The sequence below is a fragment of the Podarcis raffonei genome, chromosome 6 (assembly GCF_027172205.1).
Source record: "Podarcis raffonei isolate rPodRaf1 chromosome 6, rPodRaf1.pri, whole genome shotgun sequence".
NCBI lineage: Eukaryota > Metazoa > Chordata > Lepidosauria > Squamata > Lacertidae > Podarcis > Podarcis raffonei.
Window position 1 is genome coordinate 27,045,894 of NC_070607.1, and position 15,335 is coordinate 27,061,228.

The following is a 15,335-nucleotide window of genomic DNA, read 5'->3' on the forward strand; positions in this document are numbered from 1 at the left end:
CAGGGCCCTGCAGGATTTAACTTCCTTCTGCAGGGCCTGTAAGACAGAGTTATTCCGCCTGGCTTTGAATTTGAACTTAGCCTGATCTTTTATTCCCCTTCCTTCCCTCTCCCTCCCCTTTTTATGAAGATTACCCACTCTGGGATCCCACAGCTAATTTTCCCCTGGTCTCCTCGCTGGCCCAAACAGGACTAATTTAGCCAGCTAGCCTTGGTGATCATCTAATGTTTGTTGGATGGATTTCCCCCCTAAATTGATTTTTGAATTCTGAATTTATTGTTATTCACGTTTTATACTGTATTTTATGCTGTTTTTGTTGCAACAATTAAGTGTTTTAAATTTGTTGTTAGCCACCCTGAGCCCGATTTTCTGAACCGGGAAGGGCGGGGTATAAATACAAATTTAATTATTATTTATATTTGGAAGAAAAGGTGGTATATAAATGTGATGGATTTTGGAAGCAAATGTGCAGTGATTTCTGCTGCTTGGAGTCTTACCAGTTTTTTAAAAACCTTTTCTAGGCTTATTCATTAGTGGACCGTGAGGTTGGTTACTGCCAAGGAAGTGCTTTTATTGTTGGATTGCTTCTCATGCAGGTAAGTAAACCACGCTGCTTCACGAAACTATATATTACTTTGGAAAGCAGAACGGGATGATGATAAAGCGTAACACAGGATCCGCGAACTGGGGCTCTTCTTGTGGGGTATCTTAACTGGTCTTTACCACAGACTTTGAATGCACATTGTTTTACTGTAACAGTTCAGTAAATTCTAAGCCCGGGCTTAATGTGAGTCAGGTTGGAGCCTTGCTTCTTGTTGATCTTCTGGCGGCTAGCCCCTAGAATGTAAATGTGTATTTGTTCCCTGCTTGTTAAAAGAGAAATGTTTGGCCACACGTAGCTTTCCCCTGGCCCCAGGCACAATGACGTTCATTCTGCAGAGATGCTATAGAATATAGTAATAGAAAACCTGTTCTACGGGATAAAAATTCCTGGGCAGACTTGAGATTCCCCAGCATGGCTTTCATAACCCACTAACTCTCCTGGCTCTTATTATTATTATTTAATTTAAAAAACCCTACTGCAATGTTTAATATTGGCCAGAGGTTGCAAGTGTTTGAAGGCAATGACAACATTCAGACAAGCAAATCTCCGTTTAATAAGCCAAGTTATGCCTGATCTTCATTCGTGCAAATGCTTCATTCTTCCCTTCCCGCAAGACTCAGGACAAGCCAGGAAGCTTAACTATGGCTTGCCTTTACATCTGAACTAGCAGCTAATGATTTCCGCATCGTAGCTTGTTTGGAAGCCAACTTTAAGCCCCTCTGGCATCCTGTTTTGCCTGTTTGGAAGCCATCGGCCATAGTTTCCTGGTTTAAATGCAACGATGAACTATGGTTAGCTTGCAGCTTCCTGACTTGTTCCCTCCCATGGAGAAGCAGGTGAAGCAGCTGTGTGCAGGAGCCAAAATCTTGTACAGGCTCATTAATCCGAAAATGGATAATCCCAATATGGCCAGTGCTTCCAAACCTGGGTGTGAGCTTGTAATGTAGGGAGTATCTGCAATGCTTTTTCCATGTAACTACAGCTGCCACAATGAGACTACCAAGCCACGAGGGCTTGAGAAACAGCAATTCTCTTTTCACTTGCTCAGATACTGCAATAAAAAAGAGCTACAGATGAAAATTGGTTGTGAAGGGCTAGGAAACATCATTTCTCCACCCACCCTAGAAGTATATACCTGTATGATTCCTGTAGCCACATGGTATTGGAAACTTTTGGGGCTTTTTTAGGGTGACTATGACAATGAGTAATGAGCTCCTGACTTGGTTCTCCTTCGAAACAGATGCCCGAGGAGGAAGCGTTTTGTGTGTTCGTTAAATTAATGCAAGATTACCGACTTCGAGAACTCTTCAAGCCAAGTATGGCTGAGCTTGGCCTTTGTATGTATCAGTTTGAATGGATGATACAGGTATATATAGATAGATATGAGATCGTTTACCAGATGCATGCTTTGTAGTTCATTCTTTTTGTTTTTAAAGTTGCAGATATTTCCCACTTTCTCAGCGGTGGGTTAGGAGAACTGGGTGGCTGAGAGGTGGAAGGCCATAAATTACCATATTTTTCGCCCTATAGGACGCACCGTCCCATAAGGCGCACCTAGTTTTTTTGGGGGGGGAATAAAGGGGGGGAAATTATTTCCCCCCCAGGCGTGGGGCTGGGGCGGGGGAAGCCTGAGCTTCCCCCGACCCCAGCCCCCAGAATAGGCAACTCTCCGCAAGCCGCAGGAGCCCATCGCCGGGCTCCTGCGCCTTGCGGAGAGCTGCGCGAACCCTGGGCGCGCTGCGCAAAGCCTAGGCGCACTGAGCTCAGCGCGCCCAGCCTTCGGCATGCAGGCAACTCTCCGCAAGCCGCAGGAGCCCTGTGCGGGCTCCCACGGCTTGCGGAGATCTGCGCGAAGCCTGGAGAGCGAGAGGGGTCGGTGCGCACCGACCCCTCTCGCTCTCCAGGCTTCAGCGAAAGCCTGGATTTGCCCCATAGGACGCACACACATTTCCCCTTCATTTTTGGAGGGGAAAAAGTGCGTCCTATGGGGCGAAAAATACGGTAAAAGCACTTCCAAAAGGAATGGTGTGTAGAGAATTGGCCAGAGTTCAGGAAGTGGAGAGCAGCGCTTCAGTCTATAAACCCTGCTGAACTAAGAAAGTTGAACAGCTTTGTCTCCAGCATTTTGTTCAAACTCCCTTGTTATCCCTATTTTAATACTCTGAGTAAGAGAAAACATCAGTGCTTCATAACCTTTAGATGGGTATTGATGCTTTCACACAGCAAAATGCAGAGCGATTCAGTCTGAGGTAAATTATATGGGAACTGTCTAATCAGTGTGTGGCCTTCAGATGATATAAAGCATATTCTTGAAAGAGGGAGACCACCATTTCAAAGTGTAGTCCTTTATAAATAGATACTTATTTTATGATTTATGAAAGTCTTAACTAAAAAAAACCAACAATTGTAAATTTTCTTTCAGGAGCAACTGCCAGAGCTGTATGTACATTTCCAGGCTCAGAGTTTTCATACCTCTATGTATGCCTCGTCATGGTTCTTAACTATTTTTCTTACATCTTTCCCATTACCAATTGCAACAAGAATATTTGATATCTTTATGTCTGAGGTAAGCTATTGTCTAATGCCTGTTGTCAAAATCAAAACACTGTATCTCCCAAGGCAACTCTTTCTGATGTAGACTGTGGTTGTTAGTTGGGTTCAGGGGTGCCAACTTGAATAAAATATTACAGGGGTCCGGGTAAGGGCCACCGCCACGTAATTGATCACATGACACAACACATGCACACCATTTGAATGACGCCCATCAATTTTTGGGGGGCTGTCCCCTTAAATATTTTACTGGGGGTGGAAAGGACCTCGGTCCCTAGCAGTTGGCTCCTATGCTTGGGTTAAACTTGACATTCTGTGTCAATCTAAGGAGAGCCTCATTTGTTTTAAGTGTGGCGCTGAAATCTCTCAATATTAATTTTGTCAGTATTCAGCTAAATGGGAAAATATATTTATATTAGATATCAGAAATGCTTACCTGAAATAAAACACATACCTTATTCCTAGGGTTTGGAGATAGTGTTTCGGGTCGGCTTAGCACTACTCCAAATGAATCAAGCAGAATTGATGCAGCTCGACATGGAAGGGATGTTACAAGTAAGCTAAATGTGACGTCGACATATCAAATTGCTGGAATGTTTGCCTATAATGTTGGTATTAATTACCGTGACGGTGTGCTTTCTTTTTAGCACTTTCAGAAGGTCGTTCCGCGTCAGTTTGATGGTGGGCCAGATAAATTAATCCAAGCAGCTTACCAGGTCAAATACAATGCAAAAAAGATGAAAAAGTAGGTAGTACATTTTGCATAAATAGCATCTGTGCTCTAAAACAGTTCCTGGGTTTTGAATTGCTTTAAAATCTTGTTAACGTGCTTCTGTTTAAGAGTCTCAGCAGTTTCTTTGCCAATGATACTAACTAGAGTACTGTGTATCACACTCGGGAGGGGAGAATACATCAGCCACCTTGGCCTATGTTATCATACCTCATGTTACAGACACTTTAGGTTTCGTGTTTTCGGGTTGTGGACTGCGGGAAAACCGGAAGTACCGAAACGGGTTACTTCCAGGTTTCGCCGCATGCACAGAAGCGCCAAATCACGCCTGCACAGATGCAGCGCTTCAGGATGTGAACACTGTGGGTTGCGGACGTGCCTCCGTCATGGATTACGTCCGCACCCCGAGGTTCCACTGTACGCAAAAGCATTGTTAGCAAAGTAACTTTATCCAGATCAACTGAAAATCACAAAATGGCAAACTAGGTATTGAGCTTCAGAAACTCTTCAGGCAAAACAGACAAGCGTGCCACTAAAAAAGAGCTTGATGGAGATTTGTGTATCAAAAGCTACTGTTTAGGACCTGATGGGCAAAAAATAAATAAAATTGAAATCTGTTTTTGGATAGTATCTATTCCTGTTGTTGCTTTCATGGAATACTTTGAGCCAAGTGGAAGCTTCTGTTTTTGCCCTTCTTCCCCTCTCAATTCTTTTAGTCATATAAGTCTCCACAGGATCAAAGAATCTCCAGGGAACTAAAGGTGTCTTAGCAGATCTACTGCTAAGGCCCTTTTTTTGTTTTGTTTAGAAATCAATTTTAGCACACTGCACTTTAGCTATGGGCTTTTGAAATGGGCTTCACAATTCCCATTTATAATTGCTTATTGAAAGCAGTACAACTTGGTGTGTGTTTTCTGTTGAGTTCTAAATGAGGCCTCAATTGCTGAAGCATGGGCACTTAATTCATATATCAACAATTTCACGCAACAATTTTTCTACAAGCGGATAGCTCAGTTGGTTAGAACATGGTGCTCATAATGTCAGGGTTGCAGGCTCGATCCCCGTATGGGACAGCTGCATATTCCTGCATTAGAAGGTCGGCGGTTCGAATCCCCACGACGGAGTGAGCTCCCGTTGCTTGGTCCCAGCTCCTGCCAACCTAGCAGTTCGAAAGCACGTCAAAGTGCAAGTAGATAAATAGGTACTGCTCTGGCGGGAAGGTAAACGGCGTTTCCATGTGCTGCTCTGGTTTTGCCAGAAGCGGCTTAGTCATGCTGGCCACATGACCTGGAAAAACTGTCTGCGGACAAACGCCGGCTCCCTCAGCCAGTAAAGCAAGATGAGCGCCACAACCCCAGAGTGGTCTGCAACTGGACTTAACTGTCAGGGGTCCTTTACCTTTACCTTTTTAAGGATATACATAGGAAGAAGAGGTTTACCTTGTTGGGTGCAGATTTCACAAGTTTTCTTTTTGCCAGGCACATGCTGGCAGGTATTGCTTTCCAACAAGTAAACTTACAGCAAAATAGGCACTTGTGTGAACTACTCCATGGTGATGTTTTGTGTGGTTTTCTTTTTCTACTTCACTATATGTGTTAAAACAAAACCTCATGTACCTTAAGACCATAGACATGGTGAAAAGAATTACAAAGAATTGTGCCTTTTCCATGGACTTACAGTTTCAGTATAAAGGCGAGGAAAATCAGGTTTAGTGAATGAAAAACAAAAGCTTTGGTGGGAGTCCCGCAGAGGAATATTGACAGTCTTTCTGCATGTTACTCATTCTGTTCAGCACATGCACACAATACAGTCATACCTCGGGTTGAATGTGCTTCAGGTTGAGCATTTTCAAGTTACGCTCCGCGGCAACCCGGAAGTAACGGAGCGCGTTACTTCCGGGTTTCGCTGCTTGTGCATGCGCAGAAGCGGCAAAACACGACCTGCGCACACGCAGACGCACAGTCGCATCTTACGTTCTATTCAGGCTGTGAACGGGGCTCCGGAATGGATCCCGTTCGCATCCCGAGGTACCACTGTACTAAAAAAAAGTCTTACTTTTTTTCCTTCAGGTTAGAAAAAGAATATACTACTATAAAAACAAAAGAAATGGAAGAACAAGTTGAAATTAAAGTAAGTGGAATTTTGTGAGAGAGTGTTGTAACTAATGTGGATATTTTCAATCCTTACCTGGGCAGCAGGGACTATATGCATGCTGTCCTGAGGTTCTTGGAAGAAAGGCAGGATACGAAGGTAATGAATAAATAACAAGTCTTTTGTGGAGGCAAGTGCCATATTAACTTTCCATAGTGCATCCTCATTTATTATGGAAAGCTAATATAGTACCTGTAACTTTCCACTTTTCAAAGGTACATTTAAAACAAAGCTGCAGTGAAAGATGTGTGGGCTGGGATATGATCGTTTTGTGGAGGAATATGTAAGAAAATAAAACACTTATGTGGCAGGCTCCCTCAGTAAAGATGCAAGCGAGGGAATGTGGCTGGGTTTGGGGTGCTTTCAAACTTAGACACTCCCTGGGAGTAACGCTTGAGAGGTCTGAGATTCTCTGTACGTTGCAGGGTTTGCTAATATTGATGATGTGAAAAGAAAACCCGTGACCATTTATCCCTCAAAGTAAGGATTGGAAGCAAAACTGGAATTTTACTTAAACACACTCAATGAGGATTAAAGCCTAATGGTGACCCTGATAAGGCCCAGAGCTTTTGTTCCAGCCAGAAATGCTTTACAGAAATAACTGAGAACTTTACTTAAAACTTCCACTTTAGAACTGTTTCTAATTAAACAGATTCCGCCTTGAATGGCTGTTTGTCCTGCCTGTAAGAACTCTTCCAGCCCACTTCTAGGATCTTTTCCTTCCCCTCAGGGAAATACCCGTGAGTTGCCCAGCCTAGCAAAGCCCTATCCATCCATCCCAAGTCCTTTCCAAGCACTATCTCACAGTTTTAACTGTCAGTTTCTCTCTTTTAACTCTCTGTTCTCTCCTGACTGGTGGACACTCCACCCTGCTGTTTCCAGCAGCGTCACCCAAAGTGACCATCAGACCTTAAACTTACCGTATTTTTTGCTCTATAAGACTCACTTTTTCCCTCCTAAAAAGCAAGGGGAAATGTGTGTGCGTCTTATGGAACAAATGCAGGTTGCACAGCTATCCCAGAAGCCAGAACAGCAAGAGGGATTGCTGCTTTCACTGCGCAGCGATCCCTCTTGCTGTTCTGGCTTCTGAGATTCAGAATATTCTTTTTCTTGTTTTCCTCCTCCAAAAACTCCAAAAACTAGGTGCGTCTTGTGGTCTGGTGCGTCTTATAAAGCAAAAAATATGGTATTTTTCTCAAAGGTTCCACGCTGCATTCCAGCAAGGTTTCTTTTTTCTTTCTTTCTTTCTTTTAAAAGAAGCTATCTGTGTTGTGATAGCAAGCAATTTAGTAACACTGATAATTTCAGAAGGCCTTCTACTGATCTGAATTAACAGGCGGCATCCACAGCCTTGCTTTCAAGGAAATGTGGTCAGGATTTAGCTCTTTGTGATGCTGGGCATTAGGCTGTATAACTTATAATTGATCAATATAACAATATAACAACATTCATAGAAGCATAACTTCGCCACAAGTGTGTGGAATCAGTACCCTAAAGTAGAGGCACCATGCATATAAGGTGATCATTGGGACTTCTCAGTTAATTTAAATTGCCCATCTGCTTTAAAACTTTTATAAGGGAATAATTAGGGGAGAAATCTAGGATGTTTCCATGTAATGTTTACCAGGTGATATTGTATCTTGTAACTTCAGTGGGCCTTGAAGGTTACTGGATTCTTCCTCACTGCATTTAGGTCTCAGTTAATTTTGCTTGCTTTTCAGAGATTACAGACAGAAAATAGACTTTTAAAACAGCGCATTGAAACACTAGAAAAAGTAAGTATTCTAGTCACCATTATCCTGTATTTGATGACAAATTTTACAATACTGGTGCAGTTCTGAATAGCTGTACTAATATGAATAGCATGGCAAGAACAACACTGCTAATGTCTGTTTTATAGCAGTTTCATGATGCTTCTTCATAATTAGACAATTCAGGTTTCTAAATTATGAGCACTTGCTTTCCGTACCTTAAGTAAAGAAGTGAATTCAACAAAGCGTTCTGTGGCCCCTTAATAATTAACGGTTTTATTGAAGAAGAAGGCATTGGGTTTATGAAAAGTCAGAAAATGAAACTGAAAGATGTATGTAATGAATTTTGGATGGAAGATCAGTGTCCTTGGACAATCTCCTTGTTGGAAGGAAGCTGGGACAAAGTTTTGCGCCAACGTTATTTTGGTTCTTTGCATCACCAAATGCACTGAAACATTAAGCCAGGTGTCTGAAATGATTTCGCACTTTGCATAACCACCATATAGAATATATTCAGAAACCGAAAGCAAGTTTCTATTTATTTGTTTTTGTTCAGCACGCCATAGAAACCACAACACATATACAGCTTTGACTTGCAGTCTTCTTCCTTAATTCAGTGGCATTCTGTTCAAGTTCAATCCCTGGGCCGAATAGTACGATGAAGTTGAGAGTGCTCATTCTTAATTTAGGTTAAAGCAGATATCTGTAACAAAGTGTGGTAGATAAGGGAAGGCTCTTAGTTTGGATTATGATTTTTGTTCCCAAGCAGGTTGAGCAGAACACCCATCTTTCTTACTTTTTTCACCAAAGAGCTGTGGAAAATAAGGGCTTCTCACTGTTTCTATTCTGCCTCATCTCAAACTGTACCTGGAAACATTTTCTTCCTTCTGGCAGTTCCCTCACTACGAGAAGCCAAGTTACAGGGAACCAGGCAGAGGGCCTTCTCAGTAGTGGCACCCGCCCTGTGGAACACCCTCCCACCAGATGTCAAAGAGAAAAATAACTACCAAACTTTTAGAAGACATCTGAAGGCAGCCCTATTTAGGGAAACTTTTAATGCTTAATAGGTTATTGTATTTTAGTGTTTTGTTGGAAGCCAGCCATATGGGCGGGGTATAAATAAATTATTATTATTATTATTATTATTATTATTATTATTATTATTATTATTCTCCTTCTTATCTTAAAGCCATTAGAGCTTCCTTCTTCTTATTCCAAGCATGTGGACACTACTGATCATTTGATGACTAGGGGGAAACAGAACTGCAGGGTGCCAGAATCAGACAAACTAGTGATAGACAAAACAGTCATCCCTTGGGTTGTTGAATGGTGGTGCTCAAACACTTCTTGAAACAGGAGAGTTGAGCATTTTATATTGTCATTTTTTTCTGAATAACTGAGACGGGCGTAATAATATGAACAGTTTATAAAGCGCCAAGGAATGTATGCTTTCATTATTATTTTTTTAAAAATCCCAAGTGTTCCATTTAGTATAGGCAATCTGTTAATTTGAGTAGTTGCAGAGGCAGCGTTTGAAGCAAAAAACTGAACTGTGTTTGTACCTAGCTGTGTTGTGGGTGGGTGTTTTAGACGCCTTGGAAGAACTTCGGTTCCATTCTTTCAGCCTCTTGAAAATATTTGAGTATATTTGTGGCACTGGTGGGAAAACAGTCTTAGGAAGTCATCCTCTCCTGAGGATCTGTTCTTTACATGTTGCATTGGCCTTGACTAGACAATGGGATAGCAAGCCTGAGGCAGCATGTTTGTCCTCTAAGATGATCCTCTCATTCAGTGTTGCTGCTTTTTTTTAGTCCCACTACCATGGTAATACTTTCATTACTCCGTTCTTTCAATGGGCAAGGACAGTTGGAGGAATAGGAGATCCTATTATCTTTATTTTCTTTTCGTTTTGCCTTAGTGATAGGGACACAGTTCTCTAAAAAGAGGAGGTTTCTGTAACATTGTCCTGTTATAGTCTGAGCAAGGTTCTGATGTGTTTTTCTTTATTGTTCTGAATTCCAAGACAGCACAGAATTGTTCTCAAACAAAATCCACATTGATTACCTTTCCAGTGCCCGGGAAACGATGGCATCCAAACAGTGCAGGTGATGGAAATGTCTAGTCCAGATCTAACCCAATCCTTCCAAAGGTTCTATAGACTGTTTTCCAGTCTGTTGCAATTGCCCTTAGCACATAGAGACCCTCACAGCTACCTTCTTGCCAATGTGCCAACCTTGCAAGACTTCAAGCTTGCTGTAGCACAACATATAAGCTTCTGGAGACTGATACTCGTTTGTTAACCATTATGAGAGTGGCTGGCTATCCTTTTGGTAGAAGGCAAGCTTTCCTTGATCTCTAATGCATGTGTTTCTTCTTCAAGCATTGGGGCAACACTGAAAGGGCAGGTTTTGTGTTTTTCTACACCCAAATCACTTTCTCATGGTTTTTCTTTGTCATATGAAAATCTCCTTCTGCCCAATAATCTTATGATATTGTGGCCTTTCCCCTTGGCTCTAGAATACTTGTTCCCATTAATTGGACTAAAGAATACGCTGTCTATCTCTAATAGATGTTGGATAGGAATAGATTGGATTCCTGTTTCTGGTATTTTTTTCTAGGCCTTCAAGCCTTTTACAGCTATAGCTTCCTAGTTTTTGAAATTATAGTTGGCAGAAGTCTTCATTTGTGACTTAAAAGAGGAGTTCTCCCTGTGTGGGGAGTGAAGTTTGGTCTTTTCCCATAAGCGTAGAAAGTGAACTTTTTCCAGTGTGCATTCCTGGTTCCAAGGGGAACAGAACAGCCGTTACTGTCATAAAACAAAAGTAGGAAAGCAAGACGGAAATTCTGTTCTTAAACAAATCTCACTTCAGAGAACAATTGTGCATTCAGCTTGAAGATAGTTACCACCTAATTTATGCTAATTAATACATTTCTACTTCTACTGATACAGCTTCATTTGACTCCTTGATGCAGCAATTTTCATGTGGATGTGTTAACAGTTTCTGCCCTCTCTGTGAATTTGTAAGTGCATTAAGGGAGGTGTAAACTAACTGATGTGTATGGGTTAAATTGTACCTTTCCAGGTTGAAAGCTGCCTGGATTATTAGATTGCTGTGAAGATTCTAGTTTGCTGCAAAATCAGATCAAGGGAAGATTAAACTGTAATAGCGTTAGTGATAAGAGTTGTCCGAAATCAGATCAGATATACTTTGCATATATTCACTGTTCTTTGTGCCTGACATTTTGCATCATTGGACTCCTGCCTTTTAAATACTGCTGTTGTACAAATGGCTCTGCCCCTTCACTAGCTGAACTTTGAAATGTGCTCAAATTATACCTCCTTTCACTTCACAAAGCTTGATTAATTGAGCTCTACATGAATTTGCATTTAATGTTTGCTCCATGCAATAAACTGCCAACTGAAAATTAGACAACTTACCCTCTTTAAACGAATATTATTAAATTTGAAGCTCGGTGTTATTTTTCTGAATTAAGTCTTCTGCCTGTGCTGCTGATACTTGGCTGTTAAACTGTACCACCTTTAATGGGTGGAGAGAAAAAAGAATATTTGGGAGTTCATTGTATATGGAAAGTTGGTAGAATTTGGGCATAATTTTCCACCATTGATTTTGTCACTTGGTTTTCCTTTTTTTCTCTTACTCCTATCTGAATTTTTTTCCTTTTTGTAGGAAAGTGCTTCCTTGGCAGATAGATTGATACAGGTATATACTTCTTTAGTATCTCACTCTTTCCGATTCTAAAAAAAACAGCTTTCTGTTTTTAATGCATGCATTAATAACTACATGCATTTTTACAACTGAATATCTACCCTCATAAATTTAAACAACTGTAATCTAGCAGCTCTGTGTTAGAATAATATTTAGGCATCTCTCTGCACGCTCATTCTAATGGCGCCCGAAATTCTGAGTAATTGCTGGGCTCTAATTCTGTTTCAGCACTAATTCTGTAGACCAGCTACAAAACTTCTAACAGATGTGCATGCACAATGGAGTAATATATGCATGAACAGAGTTCTGCTGAATGCAAATACACAATTGACCTTGCTGGCGGATACTAAGAGCGTTTAATGCGATGCAGTGCTAAACTGCCTTTACTTCGCTAAATTGATGTACTGGCTGTAACAGTTCTGTGATGATTTGCAAGATTTTAACCATATGGCAGAATAAATATGTAAAACTCTCGGTCTTCCCTGGATCGGTCCTCCAATTGCTTTAAAAAGAAAATTATGTCCTAAGGGACAAGTGACAAGGGCCCAGGAGGCTGAGGAAAACTACCTCATAAAACGGGAGCTGGCCACCATCAAACAGCAGAGTAATGAGGCCATTACTAAACTGGAGCAAGCTGAAAATACCATCAGGGAGCTCCAGCAACAGCAACAAGGGGTAAGGTACCTGGTAGTAACCTAATCTCTTATCTTTCTCATTCACTTCTGTTATTTCTGTTGGACATGGCATGATCTCTGTTCTATTCCTCTTAAATATATTGCTTTCTGTGATATATGCATGGATAAAAATTAAGTGAAAACGAATTAGCCTGTTTTTAATAATTAGATTAAGGGGTTCCTAACCCTCCGGAGGTTGTTAGACTCCCAACTCGTATCACTAGCAACCAATATAGCCATAGAGATGATGGGAACTGAGTGTCTTGGTGATGTATAAGGAACTTGAACAGAGGACACAGTTCAGTGCAAAACAGGGCTCGGCTGGGTTGGAATAACCAAACCTTAAATCTGCTTAAAGGTGGATTCCTCCTCTATCCTTAGCCTGAGCTGACAGCAGGCCTTTAGGATGATCATCCTTAGCACAGTTTTCAAAATTTTAGGGCACCACCTAGTGGGGAAAAAAGAGAAATTAAATTTGGCCACTTAGGCAGTAAGGCGATTGAACTTTGTGTGACTGACAGGTGAATGTGCTTAAGATGATGCTGCACAACCAATAATTTGACATTTTTATTTTTATTTTTTAAATAGATACCTGTGGTTTCAATCTCATACTTTAAAATACTGAGATAATGTCAGTATGATTGTTTCCTTGGGTAAAACATGTGCTCTCAATTCGCCTGGCTGTTGTTTAAGAAAATATTTTGTGTGTGTGTGTGTGTGTGTGTGTGTGTGTGTGACTTCATTACTGGAAGAAGAGTAATTAATTATGATAACATAAATGTTCCTTTCTAGCCTTCCCTGAATAATAAACTTTATGTGAAAGGTCATTGATCTTCGTAGCTCTTAATTTTGTTCCATAATTTGTTTCTCACAAGTAATATTATTGGAACCCAACCAAAACAGGAAATTTCCTACTTTGTTCTTTAGCTTTCTTGTAATCAATAGATATGTATGGAATAATCCAAAAAATTATTTATGTGTAGAATATATGTCTTGTAATGAAATGTGGAATTAAAAATGATATTTTCATAGGTATTAAAATATACATGTAAATGAATACATCTGATGGGGGACAGGGGACGGAATAGAAATATAGCTAGTCTGAATAATTTGGATTACTATAGTGTTGTGTTACTATTGTGTTGGAGACTGTTGCGCAAGTGTAAAGACAGAGGCTGTTTTCCTGGGAAAGCTAAGGGGAGATTATTATACTCACCAAATTTCTAGGCTTTGTGTTTCTTTGCCCATTCTTGAATTGCTTGGTATTTGATATATTGGGGTTGGTGCTCCTTACTTATCTATGAATCAAATGCAGATGGCCTTGGATAAGTCACTGTCTCAAAGTGATTGGGAGAATAAGGAGGTTAAAAAGCAATTCTTACATACAGTGTGGATTGAGGTATAAAACAAAGAACAAGAAGAGGGGCCAGCATAGCTTTTTAAAAACAGCAACACAACAACACTGAGATTCTGAAAAAGCCCAATTTTTGGAACCCTTCCCATTTTTATCGCACACTTCTCTAAAAGCAGGCTCATTAAGCTTAGTTTCCAACAAACTGACTCTCAGACCTTCTGTCACTTGGGAGTGTATGCCACTGAAATTTCATTTAAACGGAGATTCAAGGTAAGAATTGTATCTACTTAGGTGGCACTGCAATCTCCGCCCCCACCCCTGAAGCTCTATGAAATATTTTCTCTTTTGGAATGAGTGAAATGCTTCTTGATATGAGATTTTATTCACTCAAAATGCTTCATAGGAACTTTTGTTTTCAAATGTAAGGCAGTCCCCACAGCTTTAGAGAATGCTAAGTCCTGGGTACATTGTAGAAACGCAGGTCGCTCAGCTCTAATATGCATTTCTACACGTGGAGAGTGTTGCGGTTTTCACGAGAAAAACAGGGCTTTTTGTTTTCTGATGATTTGCTGCTTAGAAGCGTGTCTGCTGCACCTCCCCGTACCTTTTGCTTGTACAAAAGAAACCTCACTCTGCAATCCTGTGCACCAGAATTAGGAAACCTCCAAATGTTGTCCTCCCATCAGTTCTAGCCAGCATTGGGGGGGGGGGATGCGCCTTACTCTGAGTAGGCAGGTATAGAATTGCAGTGTCGAAGTTAGTATATTTTCGATGCTGCTGTCTATACTTACCTGGGCCTAAGTGCCACTAACCAAAAGTAGGGTCTTCTGAGCAAACATCCTTAGAATTTGTCTGTAAACATAAATCAACGAAACACGATTCTATATGCTAAGTTGTAGACGGTAGTTTTTTGTTTAAGCAGTAAGTTTAAGTTTGCCAAAATAAGCTTTGTATATGTAAACACATTCTTTCTCTCCTCCCCGCCCTACGGGGAAAACCAGGAAGAAAATACTTAGCCCCATGACTTACATGCCTTCACTTTTCATACATCTTTCCATTAACCTATAGTGTAAAAACAATGTGCTGTTGTACTGTATTAAATTGTTCTATGCATAACCCTTTGGGATTCTGTCATTAAACTCTCTGGTTTATTGGCTGCGACTTGCAGGAAATGGTGACATCTTGAATGCGGCGATGGTGATATCGCTGGTGAAAGGCCTGAGGGAGATCCACCACAATAACCTTTTAGCTGGATCCTCAGCAACAGAGGCGCAAATGCAGATCTGTTGCCATGAAGAGTAGTTTCCAGCAAGTGCTCTGTGAAGCTCCATTGTGCTCTGAGGAGAATAGCTCTAGCGGCTTTGCCAAATAAAGATGGCCTGGAATTGCAAGGCCCAGCCTTTCATTAGTCACCACAGCAGACTGGCTGACTCAACGTGAACTGTACTTGGGAGAACACAATGACTTAATGGCTAGCTGGCAAAGTAAAAATATTTAATCCTTAAAATAGCCCCTGTTGTATCTTGAAGATTGGGTCTAGTTTGTCAACAGGGACAAACTTGCAGTGGCGCCACAAAAGGCTGAAAAATTCTGACTCACAGGATGACCAAAACAAAACCTCAGAAAACTGGAGGTGTGTTTCCACAGCTTTAAAAAAAGCAACCTGCTGCACTACTTAAACTTCAGGTTTGGGGTATTATAAAAATCACTGTAAAATAGGACTGGTTCCTAAGTTAGCAGGGTTTTAGTGTCTGCTACCTAGTGGAAATAAACTTTGTCTGTGTGTAAGTCTG

At 41.0% G+C, this 15,335-nt stretch overlaps 1 protein-coding gene across 1 annotated transcript in view; it reads left to right on the top strand.

Annotated features, from left to right (window-relative positions):
* Positions 1-15,335, top strand: part of EVI5 (ecotropic viral integration site 5) — a 75,916-nt gene that overhangs the window by 24,479 nt on the left and 36,102 nt on the right. Inside the window, exons 5-13 of the mRNA XM_053391756.1 lie at positions 522-596; positions 1,845-1,970; positions 3,027-3,170; positions 3,620-3,709; positions 3,802-3,899; positions 5,954-6,014; positions 7,757-7,810; positions 11,476-11,508; positions 12,043-12,189. Of these exons, the coding sequence (XP_053247731.1) occupies positions 522-596; positions 1,845-1,970; positions 3,027-3,170; positions 3,620-3,709; positions 3,802-3,899; positions 5,954-6,014; positions 7,757-7,810; positions 11,476-11,508; positions 12,043-12,189 (828 nt within the window). The remainder of the gene's footprint in view (positions 1-521; positions 597-1,844; positions 1,971-3,026; positions 3,171-3,619; positions 3,710-3,801; positions 3,900-5,953; positions 6,015-7,756; positions 7,811-11,475; positions 11,509-12,042; positions 12,190-15,335) is intronic.